Source organism: Salmo salar, chromosome 11, assembly GCF_965601325.2.
Source record: "Salmo salar chromosome 11, fSalSal1, whole genome shotgun sequence".
In the NCBI taxonomy this organism is placed as follows: Eukaryota; Metazoa; Chordata; class Actinopteri; order Salmoniformes; family Salmonidae; genus Salmo; species Salmo salar.
The window spans coordinates 21,026,754-21,047,733 of record NC_138301.1 but is presented as its reverse complement, the minus strand read 5'-3'; the positions used below and the strand labels follow the sequence as shown (position 1 = coordinate 21,047,733).

The following is a 20,980-nucleotide window of genomic DNA, read 5'->3' as shown; positions in this document are numbered from 1 at the left end:
GTGCGTTTCTCTCTAATTTCCCTACCTTCTGTTCCCCTCGATTGTCTTTCTGATGATAGCATTGGCCAGACACTATCCACAGATGCAAATCCATGGTGTTTCTGAGCTGCATTACAGAAACTGTTTCAGAACCAAATGGAAGCAAACATAGCAAAACAAGAGTCTTTGCTCTGCTCAGATGTATGTTTTCAGTCCCACAGAGACCACAAACAATAACTATACTTCAACAAGGTAAGATGGAGATATTCATGAGGAAGATAAATACATCTGTTTAAGATTTTTATTAGAAAAGAACAATGTTTTTGACAGTGTAGATGTCTCACATCTGTAACATTTAGTAAAACAAGTGTGCGGTTTTTGAAGTCACAAATGGACAAAATTGCTCTTTGTACAGTTAAACTTTTTTTTTTATCAATCACAGCTCATATAAAATCCACTAGCATTTATAGCTGTTTGACCGAATTTGATCTCAACCCTACATTTTTATCCACACTCTTCACGGTGGGGGGTGAGCAAACACCGTTAAGTTATCTTCCATCGCTCTCAGTCTCTTCATCTCCCTCACTGCCCTGAAAGCACGGATGGCCAAGACCATTCCGAAGATGAAAATAATGATTCCAAGCACCCCGAAGAGGCCTCCAGCGATGTCTGCTCCATTGAGCGCACATGCAAAGCCCTGATGCCCTTTGCTCTTGTAGAGCGCTTCCCTCTCCGTACAGATGGGGTTGTTGTAGGTCTCCTGCAGCTTGATAAAGTAGAAGGCCAGGGCAGGGATGTAGCCCAGGCCGATCAGGAGGTTCACCAGGGCCTCACCCAGCAGCACAGGGGGCCAGCGGTAAGGGACTCTCAGGACCCCGAAAGCCAGAATGATGCAGGCATAAACCATCAGAGCCCCTCCACAGGCCATGCTGAAGATGTATGGAGGCAGCTTGAGCTGGTGGAACAGTTTGTCCAGCTCCTTGACCCTGTCTGCGTCAGCTCCAGTGAAAGCCTGTGCTCCTCCATAGTAGTACTGGTAGAGACCCCCGAGGCTGGCCAGGTCCCGGTAACCCCCGGAGTTACTGTAGGTCACTCCTGAGCAGATGACTATCAGCAGGTTTACAAAGATCTCCATTATCTGGCATAGACCTGAACAGATCAAGAAAGAGCTAAATACATGACTTATCACACAGTAAGAGTCTCAGGGAGAAAGCGAGCTGAGTTGAAGGTCAAGTTATACGTTTCACAAGAGGGAGGATTATGCAACAATGCAGCTAAATTGAGGTTGATCCGAGTTCAACCAACATGGTTAATTTCAGTGGGAATTCCACCTCAGAGAGAGAGAACATACAGTATGCCATAGTGTGAATTAAACGTATATCATGGATAAACACACAATTTGGAGAAAGAAACCAAATACAAAAACTCCTAAATGTTGAGTAATACAGATATAACTCAAAACTCCAATCCCCTCATAAAGACCATGTACCCTCAGAGAGGCCTGGTCACGTGGTTGGTTAGGTTTTGCAACGGGAACCGTTTATGCCCAACAAAATCGAGTTTCTATTGGACAAATTCAGGTAGGTCGCTCCCCATTTAGTTCTGTTTGGTCCTGGGATTTATTCACTCGGAACCAATCAAACAGAACAATGCCTACTACACCGTACCAACGAGATTCACCCACAAAAACATTTCAGGTGGAAGTTGTTGCTGTTTGTTCTTTCATTTAAACATGACTTGCCTCTGGCTGTTAAGGCATATCTGAGGTTGTACAGAGCCTGTCTGTGTTGTGGCTCATAGTATTTCCCCACAGAGGGAGATGTGGAGTCTTCTGTATACCTGCAAAGACAAAATCAGAAGTTGACGTCTGTCAAATCTTACATTGGAACTACACCACATAAACCCACCACACCACAACCCTCCTCAATGGCAGAGAGCAGGTTTTGTATTCCAGGGGTGTGTATTTACTTTGGACACCCAAAGAGTCAACGTGCCATTCAAACACTAGCAGACAGACATTACAAGGAGTCAATCCCAAACCAGTGAAACCGGAGACCTCGCACGCTGTAGAGTATATGTGGGCAATAATACGGTAACAGAATGATGCAGACTCGATTTTCACTTTAAAATGTATGCCAAACAAAAACCAATGATTGGAAAGTTAAACCATACAACTATATGCCCAAGGATGACTTTTCCTGTGTTTTATATACAGTGTACTAAACATAAGGAACACCTGCTCTTTCCATGACAGACTGACCAGGTGAAAGCTATGATCCCTTATTGATGTCATCTGTTAAATCTACTTCAGTCTGTGTCGATGAAGGTGAGAAGACCGGTTAAAGATGGATTTTTAAGTCTTGAGACAATTGAGATATGGATTATGCATGTATACCATTCAGAGAGAATGGGCAAAAAAAAAATTTAAGTGACTTTGAATGGAGTATGGTAGTAGGTGCCAGGCGCACCGGATTGAGTGTGTCAAGAACTGCAACGCTGTGGGGTTTCTCACGCTCAAACGTTTCCCATGTGTATCAAGAATGATCCACCACCCAAAGGACATCCAGCCAACTTGACCCAACTGTGGGAAGCATTGCAGTCAACATAGGCCAGCCTCCCGGTGGAATGCTTTAGACACCACCTAGAATCCATGCCCTGACGAATTGAGGCTGTTCTGAGGGCAAAAGGGGGTGAAACTCAATATTAGGAAGGTGTTCCTATTATTTTGTACACTGTGTATATTTCCACACTGAGGTTGGAATTATAATGTGAAATTGTGTAAATTATGATAATGCCCTTTTAATGTTTTGGTGGGATGGAGTTTTGGCCTGCCTGGTGACATCACCAGACGGTAAATTAGTTAATAGACCATTAAGAAAGAGCTCCAAACCTCTCTGCCCATAGGGGGTTAGTTGTTTCGCAACAAAACCAACATGTGCTCAACCATGCCCAAGATGGTAACTGTGGAAGCAACTCTGTGACCGTCAGATGATCTCTTACGCTCTCTGTTGTCCTTCTTGACTACCGCCTCTGTGGTCAGGTGGTGCGTCCTTGTGAGAGTGGGGTGTCATATCCCACTGTCTGTCAGAGTAGTCCTTCCCTCTGTCCCTCCTGTCATCTCCAGAGCCCTTCTCATCCCTGTATCTCTCATCCATTTTGTCTCTCTTCCGCTGGTCTCTCTCTCTTTTCCTCTCCCGGTCTCTCTCTTCATGTGAGGAGCTTCCTCGGTCGTGAGTGCGGTCCCTCTCCCAGCTCTTGTCATACTCATCCCTCTCCTGGTATCTGCTTCTCTCTGGCATTGTCTGGTCTCTTGGCCACTTCTCTGAAAAATTATTCGAATGAACATTGCCGTGATCAATTGAGTATTAGTGTAAAGGTGTCATACCAATATCTCAGGGAGATCAGATGACAATCCCAATCTATTATTTGTGCATGTAGCCCTACTAAACATTGGTGGCAATGCTTGTTGGCACTAGTGACAGTTACCACGTGGCATTCCTCCGATTCAGAAATGACTACTGAGTAAAGATGGGGGCAATCTAACAGCAGTAAGGGGTATCTCTCCTTAAGGAGCCCTGGGGAAGGGATGTAACCTGAATCTTCCGTTATGGTCTGACTGTGACCCGCGTCCTGGGCGGTTCTTACCCTACCAGGCAAAAACTGTCCAGGAGAAACCCGCCAAAAACCCACCCCTTCTTTCAATTGGCTCCTGGATGTTTCTCTTTTTATTGTCTCGTGACTATTTCCTCATTCTACGGCCGTAGTACCGCCCGGCGACACTGTGATACAGCTGCCCAGTGGGAAGCATTTACCCATGACTGTGACCCATAGAATGAGGAAGCAGCCTGGAGCCAATAGAAAGAGACGCATCCAGGAGCCACATGAAAGCGGGGCAGGTTTTGGCAGGTTTTGGGCGTGTTTTCCCTGGGTGGTTTCAACCTGGTCAGTTAAGAACCGCACAGGATGGGAGTCACAGTCAGACCCAACTTGAATGATATCGTGATGATTCTGCACACAACTGAATACACATTGAAAAACTTTGACAAAGGTTTAAAACATCAAACCAAATGGTGACACTGACTCGCAACCTGGTCTCCGAGCATTTCGTATTATTCTGTAAGTAAATCTGAGGTGCGCCATTTAGTATGACGTTTGGTATGGTTTCATAAAACAGATGGTTACTTAAGGCAAAACCGAAAGTATAACGCGAGAGTCTAGCAACCCAAATGTCACAACATATCATACGAAATGGGCGATGGACACCCACAAATGAATACATACTATACAACACGTAACATATCATACTAAATTGTGTATTTCGGAGTTACGTACAGAATAATACGAAATACTCTGAAACCAGGTTGTGACTGGAGGGTAGTAGGCACTAGGGAATAACGTTTGTTAGTATATTTGATGAAGATAAAAACATACATGTATTTCCATGTTAACGTTACCTGTGACGAATGATAAGGCTCACGGGTATGCTGTTTGTTGAAGCGAACCAAACATTGAGATGATAACGAATTGATGAATGAAGAAAGAACAATTAACAATACCTCTTAATTCTGGTTCTTATCTGGATTAATTTGTGCGAATGATTGAATTCTTTACGTCTACTTTTCCTGTATCTTGATACTTCTTTCGTCTCCAAGCACCTCCCTCTCACCTGTTCACTCTATAGAACTCCACCCCCTACCACCAAAACAGCATTCCGAGGGCATGGGACAAAGGTGTGAAGTGTCGGTGGAAAAACTTTTGGGTGTCAGAGATTTTAGTGCAGAAGAACTACAGGGGGTTTTAAGAGAAGGGATTCCAGACTCCCAGGCAGGACGACTCGGTTGGTGCCAAAGTAGTGGGAAGGGGTGTTGGGGATAGACATATATTAGTTAGATGGTGGTGCAATTTCCTTTCCCCCCCACATTTCCCTTTTTATTTTTACACATGTGCATGGATGGAATGTTGAATTAGCAATACATTTTCGTTATAACACAATCGGTCTGTCCTAAATAATACATAGCTGACAGCTCTTTTAGCTCCTACTCAAGCTGTCAAACGTTCACTACTATATCCTCCTACCCCGACGTAAACGCACGCGTTCCCAGAGCACACTAGCCATCCGCGGCGCGCGCAGGCCAGAAGCAAGGAGGCGAGACAGAAATGGCGGCGACGGCGGGGGAAGCAGCGTGATATGCTGTAGCAATAAAACAACCTAAAAATACAACTGTCAGTCCATTGTCGAGAAAATGAAAAAGACGTCGAATTAGGCCGTCTTTTGTAATAATTATTACAAAAAACTAACACATTCCCTGGAGAACGTCCATCTTCTGATTGGAAAAGAGAATATCACAGGGAGCATGGCTTTTCAGAGTAACGTTAACCAGGTAACGTTACAACTCTTCACGCTGCTGATACGCCTAGAATTGTAACTGTTTCACAATTGACATACGATTAATGGAATAAGTAGTAAATAATGTTAGATTTCTTTGTGTTTCTTGGCCAAAATATAGTGGTAACTCGTGTCATTGAAAAGTGTGATGATAAATGCTTGCTAATGCTGCCCTAAAAAGCCTATTTCCCCATTGAAACACCAGCATGGTACAGGCCCGAGGAGCCTCCATTCAAATTATCCAACAGTACTCGAAGTAGGGTTAGCTGAACATCTAAAAATTGGCAAAAATTGTGGTCACGTTTTGGGTTGAGAAAATAACACGTTCAAAACACTCCAACAGTTGTAATTTTCCTTGGACAATTTGTAGTTGTTGAAAATTGCTGCGTGTATGTGCATGGCCCACCTGCTCTGGCTGATGCGACAGGCCTGCTTATCACAGTGCAGATTTTAATAACTGGTTGTTAGCTAGCTTAGCATTTAGATATGAGTGATGTTAAAAAGTGCCGACGAGTTATAAGCAAGGAATTCATAAAATGATATATGGTCAAACGTAAACGTTAATTGTTTTGTCTGGCCAGCTAGCTACCTAGCTTCATTTAGCTAGCTGGACAACTAGCCAGAGATCGTGCGGACGCAGGTGGTGTGGCTAATGACATAGCTACTAGCTAAAGTGGGCCTGATCAGAGGCGGTTTAGGTAGATTTCCGAATCTGTACCATTCAGGATTCTGCAAACGGTTCGGAACTTGCGCATTGTGCACTCCGAATTTGATGTCCCCTTTAGAGCACGTAGCTAGTTGTGCTGCTTTCAAGAGAAGCTGACTCATGTGGACAGACCTCCATGATCTGTTTAGCTGTAATGACTTGTCACGGCCTGAAGTCATAACTACTAGCTAGGTAGCTAGCTATCTATCCTACATTGAAAGGTAGCTAGCTATATATTCTGCCCATGTATAACATTAGTCAACTAGCTAGACATGGCTGTATACATCCATGTAGCTAGCTTGCCTGTTGGGGACCAGACGAGTGAATTTCTAAATCCACCAACCTATGGAACATCCTGTTTAATTCAGGAAATGGTAATCTATCAACATGCTGGAATGTTGAATAAAATAAAAATGTAACCTACACTACCAGTTGTCTGCGTGGGCAGGAATGAGACTATAATATATCCACAATAAATGATTATTAAACCAACTTTTTAAAGTGCTGGTAGTTAGATTTCTCACATGAAGCATGAACACAATGCATATACATGCACGCAACGCATGTATACTTGCCAAGCTCGTGCACGTGTTTACATGGTTTTGTGCATGTCAGGTGATAGAAATCTGAACACACTACCAGCACTTTGAAAAGTTGGTTTAATAATACTTTCCTGTGGATATATTGTCTAATTCCTGTCCATATAAGGACGAGCCACGCAGATAACCGGTGGAGTAGGTTTAAATTGTATTCACCATTCTAGCTTGTAGAGGACGTTTCCTGAATTTAACACAGATGTTCCAGACCTTGGTGGATCTAGTAGGCAGTCATTGTAAATATGAATTTGTCCTTAACTGATTTGCCTAGTTAAATAACATTTAAAAAATCTAGAAATTCACCTTTCTGCTCCCCAGGCTAGTTAGTGCTGAGCGATTAAAAGAAATGTCGGTTATTTTTTTATTTTTTAAACAACAAATTGACCAATGACTGTTCAATTATTTTAATTCCAATTTTTGAGCTCTGTACAGTTTCTGTAGAGATAAATGCGGTAAAGTCTGAACTGTGTGACATTGTAGGGAGTTGTAGTTTTCAACAGGCTAATATTCTACATACTTTGGTGCTGAAAACATGGTGATTGAGTACAATGATCATAATCTATTGTGCGCCAGTCTACTTTTCCGTTCTGTTTGGACCACTGAGCTATAATAAGAACGATGTGGAGCAGACACGGAGACTAAGCGAAGAGAGAATGTGTAATCGAGAGGGGTAGAAAGCAGTTTCGAGATATCTCTACCTGAAAATACATGATCTAAGGGATCGATGGTTGGCATTCAGCAGTCAGAAGTATGACTTATTTACTTTGAATAACTACTAAAATAGTGATTTTTGTCAGACGGCATAGGCCGCAGATCTATAGAGATGAGATTGATGACTTGAAATGAAATAGTCGTCAGATATTGTATTAAAGTAATGCGAGTAAATGATGTTTGATAAGTAGTAATGGACAATCACTTCCATTAATTGTTTTTTATTTTCTTGTTTTATTCTGTGTTACAGCTATGTTGTAAATATCATAGCTAGCTAACAGCTTAGCTTTGAGCTATTATTCTACCATAGCTATTACTGTTACAACTTCCCGTTGCTTATGTCTGCTTGATAGCTAGTGTTGACTAGCAGCTTGTTAGTTTGCAACAAGGGTTCTCAAAGTGGGGTCATCTAAGATATTAGCTTTAAAGCTGCAACAACACAAACATCTCTGCCACATGACAAAATGTGTAGATTGCAGGAAATTAGATTAAACTGCAAAATTCTCTTCGATGCCAAGAGACGGGCCTTTAAAATGTTCCTGCCTAGGGCCCAAGACTTAGTTCATCTGACCATGCACTACCAAAGTCAAAATAAAACTCCCTGTAAGCAATTTTTTAAATCAAATTCGAGTTGTTCTGATTATGAGGGGGTCCCACATTAATTTTGGGGTGGCAGGTAGCCTAGTGGTTAGAGCGTTGGGACAGTAACCAAAAGGTTGCTGGATCAAATCCCCGAGCTGACATGGTAAAAATCTGTTCTGCCCTGAACAAGGCAGTTAATTGTTCCCCGGAAGGCCGTCATTGTATAGAAGAATTTGTCCTTAACTGACTTGCCTAGTTTAAATAAAGGTGAAATAAATAAAAATCCACTTTCACAAAAGGGGTCGCCGGGTGAATTTTTTTTAGAACCCCTGGTTTACAATACAAGGAATGGCAGACGTTTCAAATTTGAGGGTATAATCTACAGTGCCTTCAGAAAGTATTTATACACCCCTTGACTTGTTCAGCATTTTGTTACAGCCTGAATTTAAAATGTATTAAATTGAGGTTTGTCACTGGCCTACACACAATACCCCATAATGTCAGTGGAATTATGTTTTTATAAATTCATTAAATGAAAAGCTCAATGTCTTGAGTCAAGTATGGTGTAGTTATTAATTACACTTTGGATGTTGTATCAATACACCCAGTCACTACAAAGATACAGGCATCCTTCCTAACTCTGTTGCCGGAGAGGAAGGAAACCGATCAGGGATTTTGCCATGGTGACTTTAAAACAGAGTTTAATGGCTGTGATAGGAGAGAACTGAGGATGGATCAACAACATTGTAGTTATTTCACAATACTAACCTTATTGATAGACTGAAAACAAGGAAGCCTGTACAGAATAAAAATATTCAAAAACATGCATCCTGTTTGCAACAAGGCACTAAAGTAATACTGCAAAAAAATGTGGCAAAGCAATTCACTTTCTGTCCTCAATACAAAGTGTTATGTTTGGGGTCAATCAAATACAATATATTACTGATTACCACTCTATATTTTCAAGCATAGTGGTGACTGTATCATGTTATGGGTAGGCTTGTAATCATTAAGATTCATAGCTAGCTTACTACCTAGCTAGCATGCTTGCTCATCCACAGACATTTAAATCAATACAGAGTTGGCCTAAAGTAGATGTCAAATTCCCATTGTGCCATAGGGTCCACCCCACCAGGGCTGGTGAATGTAAGATGGCTATCTAGCTGGCTGGCTTGGGGTTTAAGTTTAGGTGCATGTGTGAAACCGTGTATATCTCACTGAAGGGGCAAAATATTATACCATTGATCTAAGGGAGGTAGTTTTGTTCTGAGTCATTCTGAGAGGGCTATTTTTGCACCTGAGGTCATGTCCACTGCCCTACCATTTGTTATTCTTAATATAAGGCTCTGGTATCAGGGATTGAGTGAAGTGGCATTGAATGCACATAATGGGACATTCACTTATGATTCACAATAAAATGACATTTTACACTACAGAATGTCTCGGAGCATAGAAGAAAATTGATTGAATGCCCATTGCAGAGAATTTAATGTACCTGCAATGTATGGGTTGAGCACAAGGAGCAGCAGAAGCCACATCTTTGCTTTATGACTCAGGGATTCTAGATTGAAGCAAAGGGCAGAGGAATGGCAGCTGTTGGACACCATTCCACACCACAGCAGTGGGTTGTCTGGGTGTTGCATACCAAAGTATCATCACAATATTTTCCAAGTTAATAAATTAATGCTAGGAATCTTCAGCTGAGTAAATGCTTCCATGTATTGTGGATGACAAACAAATGATTCATGGGCCTGTATAGTTTCTACCTAAGTATATTGTACTGTGCATTTGCCCATATTTTAGTTTTTGACTGTTTTGTCAGTTGGTGAACAGTGTGGATTTGGCAATGGTGGATTGTCTTAATGTCACATGACAAATGTGGGGGTTAGGAGTGGGTAGCTGTGGGTAAACCTAGACCTAATTACGGGTTTGTAACTGAAAAAGATGGCAACCTCTTGTCACAGAGACGATCTGATGTGTTAATTTACTTTTAACTACGAAAAGGGTTATGGTTAATTTCCAAGCATGATCTGATATGCTGGTGGTGGCCTTCATCTTTTGAATGGTGAGCTCCTGATTCAACGTTATGGAAATGGCACATGAGGCTCAGAGTTGCCTGGCTGGTTAGGTATTTTTCTGAACAGCAGGGTGGAGCAGTGTTTAGAGAGCTGGGCTGCCTTCCCATTTGTCTTACTCTTGAAAGGTCCTGCAACACCATGGCCTCAGAGAATCCCATCAGTTGTTGGTAGTGGTTGAATGACATCGCCCTGTATTAAGGTGTCTCTTACGTGAATAAATTATAGTCTTCTCTGTCATGTCTCTGCTCAATGTTTTTTCAGTTCTTGGGCGTCACTCACTGTGCTAGCTCATCATTCTTCATAAGAATGTAATACGCAAGCCCCGACATGCATCATCGGTTTATTCGAAACGTTTTTGACCTTATTTGTAGTGTTACATATTCATGGAATGCCAAGTTTGCTAATAGTGACTCTTTGCATTCCAATTTGTGAGGCCTTGCAGGGCTGGCTGAGTCCCAGTCCAATAGGGAACACTGAGTAGTTGTGATGAGGTAGCCCCAGTCCTTGTAGGTATATGGGGTTGTGGATTGTTATTCTATGCATCAGGTGGGAGTTGGTAATGTCTGCTAACTTGAAATTCTAGTGAAACAACTTGTTTGACTGGCTCTTATCAGCTTGTCTGCTGTTTGACATATTTTCTCTTAATAAACCCCCACCCCTCTAAGCCATCCACCCCATCCACTTCCTTAAACCTGTCTTGCACATTTTGGATGTCTTTGTTAAACAGAAGCCTCATTGAATGCTGTCTGTAATATATGATTATCATTCTACTCTATTGACGTAAAGTATACTAACATTAGAAATTTGCATGTGTTCAGTTTCTCTGGTTTAGCTCCTTTTATCAGAGACAATGTCATCGTGCTTTATATTTCATATGGATCCCACCTTACACTGTAAGTCCCACCCCTGCTCCCTGATCTGTAACCACATTCATTAAAAGTGTGCGTGTGTGTGTGTGTGTGCGCACCGTCTCACTGGAGCATGTTGAAGTAATACAGATGGCCATTTTGTGGTAATCCTCAATCCAAACCAACAGCGAGGGAAGCTTAGTGTGGTACGTGTGGCACGCCTGTAGAAAGAGGCAAAGGGACATTCTTTCTGTTGTGATTGTATTAGCTGTCCTGAGGCCGTTGGATTATAGCTGGCTGTTTGTCGCTTGTAGTGCCATTTCAGCAATGTTGGGCCCTCATTTGTGAAGAGTTACATATGCTTGAACTGCACTTTCTTTTCTCTGTGCCTCCCTTTTCATGTCCCACAGTTCAATGCGCTGGGAGGATTCTGTGTGGTTGGCGAGCTTGTTTCAACTGTTCTTTACTGCTCCATATTATTGGACACCTTCCCCTCACCATGCACCACCAACACTTGTTTTGTTTAGAAATCATTTTTTATTTGTTGCCTGGTGAAAGAAGGTTCTCTTTTCAGGCTGTAATGTTATGCAGAGATATTTTTGGATCGACACAAGTGCCCCTGCTATTCTGTAATGTGCCAAACCAAGAAAAGTCAACCTTGCGATTGAAGGACCAGTTCACCCCACTGTGCAGGGCTGTCAGTGTGCAGCAAGAGACCTTCAATTACACAGTGCCACTGGGATTAACTCAATTATAGCCAGCATGGGGAAGGCAGGTTATCTTTACAAAGCAATGTATTGCTGTGGCCAGCACGTGGCTGGCTAGAATACTATCCCACTGTTAGTGTCTGGTCTGGAGGGGGATTGCCTTGTCAGGTTCATGCCGACATTTTAACACCTTCCCTAAAGATTCCCATTTAGATGAACACACATTGGCCTTGGTCCAGTTGAGTTTCAAACTGATTGATAATGGCAGAAGGGTGTGGTTGTGTGTGTGTGTGTGAGATTTGGGGATTCCTATATGAATATTTGAAACATTAGATGTGGGTCATTGAAAATGAATTAAATTGAATTCTCATTACTGCATGGATCCTCAAACAATACGAATGACCACCCCACTTCCAATTATTAATATGGGGAGTTTGGTTGTGTGTAGTGTGAAAAGTGTTGCCAGTACTCAACTCAATTTGTTTAATCACATTACAGTGTGGAGCCTTGTGTAAAAGGTGCAGCTAGAAGGAGTAATCCCTGGACAGGCATTCACTTTTTTTGTCAGTTGTCCGAAAGCACATGTCACTTGTCCAAAAATAGAAAAATGTTACAAGGAACCACTTTACAAAATAAAATGCATTACTGTATTGTTTACCATAGAAAAGAGAATCAGACAAAAATGTTGGCTGCTCTCTCCTTATTGATGACTTTGCATATTCAAGCCTGTCTCTATAACACTGCCCCTTTAAGGCTCTCCTGGAGGATGTTTGGCCACCTATTGGTAGCCTATAAAATATTGCAACATTAAAATGACAACCTGGTACTTTTGTATGTCTACGGTTTAAAACACTCTGGGAGAGTTCTGGGATGACCGATTCAAAATTCATAACCACTACACATTAAAAAAAAAAGTTAAACAATAAGGCTGATGAAACTGATCAGACAGTTTTGTGTAAAATGTTGATACATTTTTCTTCCTTCATATTATAAGCTCAATATTTTAAAAAATGACAGTTTATTATGAAATAGTTTCAAAATGTTGGCCACCTCCACAACAGGCACTGTCCTACACTCTCCGGTCTTGTGACCATTTGATCTGAACTAAGTGCTTTGAGTATGTCGACAGAATTAACCTCTCTAGGGGAGGTGGGACGAAATCGTCCCACACTATTCAACAGCCAGTGACAAATCAGAGCGCCAAATTTAAAACCACAAAATGTCATAATTCAAAGTTCTCAAACATAGGACTATTTTACACCATTTTATAGATACACTTCTCCTGAATCGAACCACTAACCTTTGATGATCTTCATCAGATGACACTCCTAGGACATTATGTTATACAATACATGCATGTTTTGTTGAATCAAATTCATATTTATATCAAAAAACAGCTTTTTACATTAGCATGTGATGTTCAGAACTAGCATACCCACCGAAAACTTCCGGTGAATTTACTAAATTACTCACGATAAACGTTGACAAAATACATAATTATTTTAAGAATTATAGATACAGAACTCCTTTATGCAATCGCTATGTCCGAATTTAAAATAGCTTTTCTGCGAAAGCATATTTTGCAATATTCTGAGTACATAGCTCGGCCATCACGGCTAGCTAATTTGACACCCACCAAGTTTGGGACAACCTAAACTCAGATTTACTATTAGAAAAATTGTATTACCATTGCTGTTCTTTGTCAGAATGCACTCCCAGGACTTCTACTTCAACAACAAATGTTGTTTTGGTTCCAAATAATCCATAGATATATCCAAATACTGCCGTTTTGTTCGTGCGTTCAGGTCACTATCCGAAGGGTAATGCGCGAGCGCATTTCGTGACAAAAAAAATCCAAATATTCCATTACCGTACTTAGAAGCATGTCAAGCGCTGTTTAAAATACATTAAAAAAAAAAAAAACATCGTAAAATAGCGATAATATTCCAGCCGGCAACGTTGTATTCATTCAGAGAGAGAAAGAAAAACATGGAGAAGTCTCGTGAACGCGCATCTCAGTCTCACTGTCCCCAGGCTGACCACTTACAAATTCTGCTGCTGTTCTTTGCCCAGAGACAGCAGACACCCCATTCCACTTTCTGGCGGCTTTAGAGAGCCAATGGAAGCCTTAGAAAATGTCACGTTACAGCACAGATGCTGTATTTTCGATAGAGATGCAACAGAATGACAACAAATTGTCAGACAGGGCACTTCCTGTATGGAATCTTCTCAGGTTTTGGCCTGCCATATGAGTTCTGTTATACTCACAGACATCATTCAAACAGTTCTAGAAACTTTAGAGTTTTCTATCCAAATCTACTAATTATATGCATATTCTAGTTTCTGGGCAGGAGTAGTAACTAGATTAAATCGGGTACGTTTTTTTATCCGGCCGTGAAAATACTGCCCCCTATACCACAACAGGTTAAGCCTTCAGAGGTTTAATGTTAATTATCCTAAATTATATTTGTCAAACATGACTGGTGTTTACCCTATGTTTATGTAATTAAAATTCTCATTAAAGTTTGGCTATATATTCTGGCTCCTCCAAGTCCAAACCGATGCTGATATGCATATCACATACACTTTGTCATGTAGGCTTTTTATTTGGCCTCTGTTCCAATTCTGATTGGAGTAATTGTTTGATATTGTGATTTTAAAAAATCTACTTGTCAATTCGGGCAATTTAAATCTGTTATTCTTGTTCTGCAAGCATTAATATCAAGCCCAGCTGGATGAACCCATGGGATTTGAGGGTCACAAGTCCAGACCAGCATACCAAATAATGATACTTCACTGCCATTAACATTTTCCTGCCCCAGAACATTGTGTGAACATTTTTGAAGTTGTTACATTGGGAGACATAAGATTGATAAAATAATGCATTGTAGCCAAACGTCAGCTAAGATTTCAAAAGCATTGTTTGACTCCACTTGTGAAGAAACTACAAAAAATGGATTACAATAGTTATTTGTAGTTCATTCCCTTCTTAGAATGTGTTACATATTGGCTGAAGACAGTGAGTCGGGTCTCTCCATTTGGCTCAGTTCTCTGGGAAGTGGGCTGCCGGGAGCCATTTTGCCATTCTAATGCTGCATGACTCGTCACTTTTCCATGTTGTCCCTTACTTTTACCCAAACCCATGGCGCAATCTGGAAAGACTGATGATAGGCAAGCCCTCTCCCAGGAGGCCTAGTTTTACCTCTCCAACGGGTCTGTCACAACTGTGTCAGTTCATCGGTAAGAGGTGTCCTTGTCTGTAATAATTCTCTGTAGACAAATGGAGGGCTATAGCAGCCTTTTTCTAAGTGTGTTTCTCATGGGGTCTTGGATGTTTGAGCAATATTTCACACTTACGTTTCCTACACATGTTAATGACACCATGTAAAAAATATAGTGATTTAATAAATAATATATTGATTTAAAAGGTTGCATATGATTATCCTCAGTATGTTAAATCATGTGTTTTATGTAAATATATATTTTCTCTCTGCAGTACATCTTCGGGGAGTTCAGCCCTGATGAGATCAATCAGTTCTTCGTGACTCCACGATGTTATGTTGAGGTAAGACAAAGAGTTTTGAATGAGGCTTGAATGAAACATTTATTCACATACGTTTCCTCCAGCTTATAGCTGTTTTGACACCGTATAGTCTACGGTGTTAAGTGCCGGTTTCTCTTAATGTTAACCGGGTCGATCTTAAGAATGGTCTTTTGGAAGCTCATTAACTTCTTGGGGCTATGTGGGACGCTAGCGTGCCACCCGTGGTGCACCCTATCAACAGCAGGTGCATTTCAAGAGCGGCAAATTTGAAACCAAATAAATGTCAAAATTCAAATTTTTCAAACATACAACTATCTTACACCCTTTGAAAGATAAACATCTCCTTAATCTAACCACGTTGTCCAATTTCAAAAAGGTTTTACGGCGAAAGCATAAAGTTAGATTATGTTAGGAGAGTACATTGACAATAGCTGTGTGTAATGTTTTGTCAATTCAAAGACAGGGTCACCAAAACCATAAAACCAGCTAAAATGATGCACTAACCTTTTACAATCTCCATCAGATGACACTCCTAGGACATTATGTTAGACAATGCATGCATTTTTAGTTCTATCAAGTTCATATTTATATCCAAAAACAGCGTTTTACTATGGCATTGATGTTGAGGAAATCGTTTCCCTCCAATAACCGGCAGTCAAGTCAGCACCACAAATTAAATAATTAAAATTAGAAAACATTGGTAAAATATTATATTGTCATTTAAAGAATTATAGATTTACATCTCTTGAACGCAATCAACTTGCCAGATTTAAAAATAACCTTACTGGGAAATCACACTTTGCAATAATCTGAGCACTGCGCCCAGAAAAATATGCTTTGCTATACAGACAAACGGCCATGTTGGAGAGATCTAAAATCGAAAATACTATGTAAATAATCCATTACCTTTGATTCTCTTCATCAGATGTCACTTCCCGAAATCCCAGGTCCATAACGAATGTAGTTTTGTTCAAAAAAGCTCATCATTTATATCCAAAAAGATCCGTGTTGTTAGCACATGATCTAAGCCAGCCGGACTTCTCGTCATGAACGAGGGGAAAAAATATATTTACGTTCGTTCAAACATGTCAAACGTTGTATAGCATAAATCATTAGTGCCTTTTTTAACCAGAACATGAATAATATTCAAGGTGGACGAATGCATTCTCTTTTATAACGTATTGGAACGAGGGTACCCAACATGAACTCGCGCGCCAGAGTCTAATCGGCCATCACCGTTCCATGGCTCTTGTTCGGTCAGATCTCACAGTAAAAGACTCAAAACACTTTGTAAAGGCTGGTGACATCTAGTGGAAGCAATAGGAAGTGCCAAAACATTAATCAACCCCTGTGTGTTTCAATGGCATAGGCTTAAAGGTAATTCAACACATCAGGTATCCACTTCCTGTCAGAAAATGTCTCAGGGTTTTGCCTGCCAAATGACTTCTGTTATACTCACAGACACCATTCAAACAGTTTTAGAAACTTTAGGGTGTTTTCTATCCATATATAATAAGTATATGCATATTCTAGTTACTGGGTAGGATTAGTAACCAGATTAAATCGGGTACGTTTTTTTATCCAGCCGTGAAAATACTGCCCCCTAGCCCCAACAGGTTAACACCCAAACCGCTGAGTTTATAGATTTAGTCCAGTGTGTATTCTGTAATTGTCTAAAACACAGAGAAGACAATGGTTTGTTGCGCATGTTCTCAGTTTAGTGAGTGTGAACAATATAAGCCAGCACAAAATAACATGTTTTTATCTCCAATACTGTCATCTGCCCCCTCCAACGTGCACATTACACAGATGTGATTCATTGATAAGCAGGAAGGCCCAGACTGACAACAGTCGTGGTCTATGAGGTTAACGCTATGTTTGATTATTTACTTTAACTAGAAGTGTCTTTTTAATTTGTTATCTAATCTCTCTGCTCTTTGACAGCTTCCCCCCTTCAATGACAAAGTCTCCTGCGTCAGTCAGTCTTCAGGTAAGAACGTCTACTGGATTGCTCTGATTTGTTTCAGTTTGTCTTGTAGACATTCCGAACGTCATCCGCATGAGGCCGGCCAGTGCTCTCTGGGTTGACAACACTCTTGCCCCCACATGATGTAATGGTTATGACCAAAATCAAACATACGCCCGTCTGTGCTAGTTGGATCCAGACCTACCTGACTGAACTGCATGTAAGAGAGTGACAGTTTGTCTGAATTGACATTGTTTTAAGATAAGGTTTAACTTGTAAAAATATGTCCAAACATACCTGCAGAGCAGGGATTTTGGAGCCAACAGGTTACAAAAAGTCTGTCAACCCTCCCCTGCTCATAACACTTAATTTTTTACCCTGATTTGTATGAATTATTCAGGAAGTTACTGCACTCCCGCTGTGCCTTACATTACGGAGTCTATGAGACGGCAGGTTTGCGGTGAGTTTTGGGTCCGACACTCTGTGCTTATTACTTGTTGCTGAAGCACTCAATCCCAGGTCTTAAAAACTGGTGGCTTTCTAAACCTTGCCCCTATTTACTCTCATTCTTGCCTGTCCGTACGATCTGTAAGGCTTTGCATGCTTAGATGCCGTTAAATATCTCCTCTCTATTGCATTAAACACATTGGCACTGCAGCAGTGCTTTAAGTTGACTTGTGATTGATTTGTATACCCCCTCCCTCACTTAACTGGATGGATTGAGAAAACCCTTTTATTGGACTTATAAGGGCATAGTAATGGTCTTATACGGAAGCTAACAATTACAATAGGTATTTTGTTTTGCTAGGGTTTTGTCACTCAATGCATCATTATGACTCTCTGGAATGAAGTCCTTTTGGTAAAAACACTAACAGAGGACACTCTAATCCACAGAGAAGAGCGAATCTCGAACGATCTCTCTAACCATACCTTAATTCCCCCTCAGGGTTTCCGGTGGCTGGGTTGTATGGATGACCACTCATGTCTTATAGCCCTGCCGTACCATTTTCAGTGTTGGGATGATCTGAATTTACTAACGTTTTCCTCATGTTCACCTTCAGCTGTTTCTCTCACTGCCTATCATCTTTCAATTTGCAATGTTAGCAACTTGTTAAATCTAATCAATATTTAAGTTACTGTTCATTGCTTGATACTTTTATTTGTGTAGTGCTCAAGGTCAATGTTTGATATATTCCATTGAGTTTGTGACATTTAATGAAGTTGGAAATTGTGTTGTATATTTCATGATGCCGAAATTTGTTTTGGATTTGTAAGTATGAATAATTGGTCACAACAGTATTTTATTGTGTTGTGTGAACCTTTGTCTTCAGTGCAGAACTGTAGTGCCTTATGTTCCCAAGCTGACTGACATATCCTCCTCTGCAGGTGAAGACTACCAGCACATTGAGTTTGGTGTGGACGAGGTGATGGACTTGGAGCCTGTGGGAGTGAAGGATCCTCTCTTCAAGGTGTCCAGCACTCTGAACCCCCAGGCTCCAGAGTTCATCCTGGGATGCCAGCCGTCTCAGAAGGTCCCGCAGACAGCCGCAGCCCTCTCTCCGGCAGCAGACGTCCCAGACGGAGCACACTACAACTCCCTGGATGGACCGGACGGACCCGATGGCCCAGACTCGGAACCCTCCGCCATGGACAGCAACCAGAACTGCCAGGATGGGGACGGGGGCCCGGGCAGCCTGGGCCAGCGGGAGAGGAAGAAAAAGAAAAAGCGCCCGCCAGGATACTACAACTACTTGGAGGGCTCAGGCCCCAATAGTGGTGGCATGGGTGTGGACGGGCCTCCTGGAAAGGGGTTGGTGAATGGACATGCTCTTAGCGGCCCTCACCTCGGGTCGCAGGACATGGTTGGTAAGACGTTGTCAGGGGGCGGACTTTCCACCTCAGCCCCTGTCACTACGGCAGCAGCGTCGGCTGCTGTGAATCAGAGGACTTGTGATAGCCCTGATGAATCGTCTTTGGACTTCACGAGTGGAGCCGCCTCTTTATCAGATGGTAAAGACGCGGCCTCCTCCTCCTCCTCTTCCTCCTCCTCTCAGAGCAGTGGGGTGGCAGAGGGAGGCAGAACTGCAGAGCAGCAGCCTGAGAACATGGCTCTAGAGAGCCCTGAACTGCTGGGCAGCGGCAGGCACAGCCCCTGCCCCACCTCCCCTCCTCCCCCCTCAGTTGCTGTGGCCAGCCCCCCTGCCACCATTACTACTGCTACTACTGAAGAGGAGGAGGAGACTAGGGACAGTGGGGTGGCTAATGGGCTGGCTGAGCCCCATGCTGGCATCAGTGCAGACGGACACAAGGAGGCCTCTGAGGCATTGGAGCAGCCCCAGCAGCAGGCCCCAGCTCCCTCAGTTGAGCCTGCTTTCTCCCCAGACTCTGAGGCCCAGCCGGCGGTGGCAGAGCAGCCTAAGTCGCCTGCCTCTCCGGCTGCGCCCGCTGCCAACCCCCTCAAATCCTGGGCTAGCCTCTTCCACAACTCCAAGCCTCTGCCTGGAAGCCCTCAGGCCTACGTGGAGGTGAAGAACGTGGTGGAGGTAGTGGCTCCCTCCCTGGCCGCCGTGGAGCAGCATGAGAAGGCTGGGGAGGTGAAGGAGAGCCCTGTCCATGTATCAGAGGATCCCATGGCCCCTAAACTTGCAGGTAGTGTACTCACAGATAACCCCACAGTGTGAGGAAGAAGAGCTCACAGGTTAACCCTTATGTCTTTTGGAGTGTGTTAGGACTGTCCCTGATAAAAAAAAAATAATAATCTTGGTTGACCAAAAGTCATCTGTTCTTTCGACCAATCGATTGGTCTAAATTTTGAAATGTGTATTTTTCCATATATAGACACCCTATGTGTTTTAATTAAATTAACTATATATGCATTGAGCTTGTCTGATGCTTTAAGCTCACTGTTCGATTTAAATAAGATTTGAGGGAGCCAGAGATCAAGATAACCTGAAGACAGAAATCTTAACCTGTCCCGACCATCCTCCTCCCGCTCCTACTGGCTTTCCCAGATTCTGCCATTACTCTCCTGAATTTGCCAGCAACAGGCGACGTAAGGAGTCGGCAACCCTTCTCATGTGGAATGCCAATTTATTTTTACAATTTCTACCAATCTGCGTGCCAGTTATGGTTTTCATATGCACGTTTTCGTGGAAGTTTCATTTAATTTATAATTATCTTCGGATCTCAAAATCATTGTCATGTGGTTAATCAAAAATCTATATGAAAATGATACAAACCTAAAAAGTGGCTATGTAACAATAGCCTATAAAGCCAACCAATGAAAACATTGCATCCAGCAGGTAGAAAATATCCTGATTTTTAAATCACATTGGCTACGCATGGCCTGTCTGTAACGAACTTGAAATGTTGTATTAGCTATTAACTTGGGTCCGGTCTGACGCTCCTTGCAACATTGTATAAAATATTCTGGGCCCTCAGAGTTTCCCGTGCCAGTGAACTCTGGACACACAGCTGTAGGCTATTTGCGCAAGGGATAAGAAGTAATCAGGTAGGCCTATTTTATGACATTTCCACTGGATCAGAGCATTACATTTATCTAAAGGGAGAGAGCTGGAAAGATTTTTCTAATACATTGAGGAATTATTGTAATTCTCAATGGATGTAAAAAACAGACTTTGTTTGAGGTGAAGAAAACATTACTTTGAGAAGTTCCACGACTCATTACTGGTGGTGCGTTAAGACAATCAGAAATACTGTCAGATCCCCAAATGGGCACATTTATATGCTGACATTTGCGCGCAGGCCAGGTAACCTATAGGCCTACTTCTATGCATAATCGGGTGCGCATCCTTACTCAACATTGACAGGAGCGCTCCAAACAAAAGACAATGACTAAATTGACAACTCAATTTAA

The 20,980-nt window shown here is 42.0% G+C and overlaps 2 protein-coding genes across 4 annotated transcripts in view; one reads left to right on the top strand and one right to left on the bottom strand.

Annotated features, from left to right (window-relative positions):
- Nucleotides 1–266: 266 nt before the first annotated feature.
- Nucleotides 267–4,671, bottom strand: marveld3 (MARVEL domain containing 3). 2 transcript variants are annotated; one of them, XM_014175600.3, is made up of 4 exons: nucleotides 4,536–4,671; nucleotides 2,980–3,301; nucleotides 1,721–1,818; nucleotides 267–1,128 (listed from the first exon to the last, which is right to left on the bottom strand). In XM_014175600.3, the coding sequence occupies exons 2-4, from the start codon at nucleotides 3,276–3,278 to the stop codon at nucleotides 497–499; spliced, it is 1,029 nt and encodes a 342-aa protein (XP_014031075.2). In that variant the 5' UTR covers nucleotides 3,279–3,301; nucleotides 4,536–4,671; the 3' UTR covers nucleotides 267–496. The 2 variants fall into 2 exon arrangements, with proteins under 2 accessions (XP_014031075.2, NP_001140036.1); NM_001146564.2 differs by having other exon boundaries at nucleotides 274–1,128; nucleotides 4,434–4,639.
- Nucleotides 4,672–5,063: 392 nt separating this feature from the next.
- Nucleotides 5,064–20,980, top strand: part of LOC106587329 (ubiquitin carboxyl-terminal hydrolase 10-like) — a 32,493-nt gene continuing 16,576 nt past the window's right edge. The window contains exons 1-5 of one of the 2 annotated variants that reach the window (XM_014175612.3): nucleotides 5,064–5,360; nucleotides 15,090–15,158; nucleotides 17,082–17,127; nucleotides 17,504–17,563; nucleotides 18,490–19,752. In XM_014175612.3, coding sequence (XP_014031087.2) covers nucleotides 5,334–5,360; nucleotides 15,090–15,158; nucleotides 17,082–17,127; nucleotides 17,504–17,563; nucleotides 18,490–19,752 — 1,465 coding nt within the window. In that variant the 5' untranslated portion in view covers nucleotides 5,064–5,333. The remainder of the gene's footprint in view (nucleotides 5,361–15,089; nucleotides 15,159–17,081; nucleotides 17,128–17,503; nucleotides 17,564–18,489; nucleotides 19,753–20,980) is intronic. The other variant, XM_014175613.3, reaches the window with a different exon arrangement.

Bases quoted from the DNA above. Each gene is read 5' to 3' on its own strand.
- marveld3 (XM_014175600.3), bottom strand. From the start codon at position 3,278: ATGCCAGAGAGAAGCAGATACCAGGAGAGGGATGAGTATGACAAGAGC. The intron at 1,819-2,979 runs GTAAGAGATCAT...TTGTCTTTGCAG, and splicing joins CAAGAAGGACAACAGAGAGC to GTATACAGAAGACTCCACAT. The intron at 1,129-1,720 runs GCAAGTCATGTT...TGATCTGTTCAG, and splicing joins ATATGCCTTAACAGCCAGAG to GTCTATGCCAGATAATGGAG.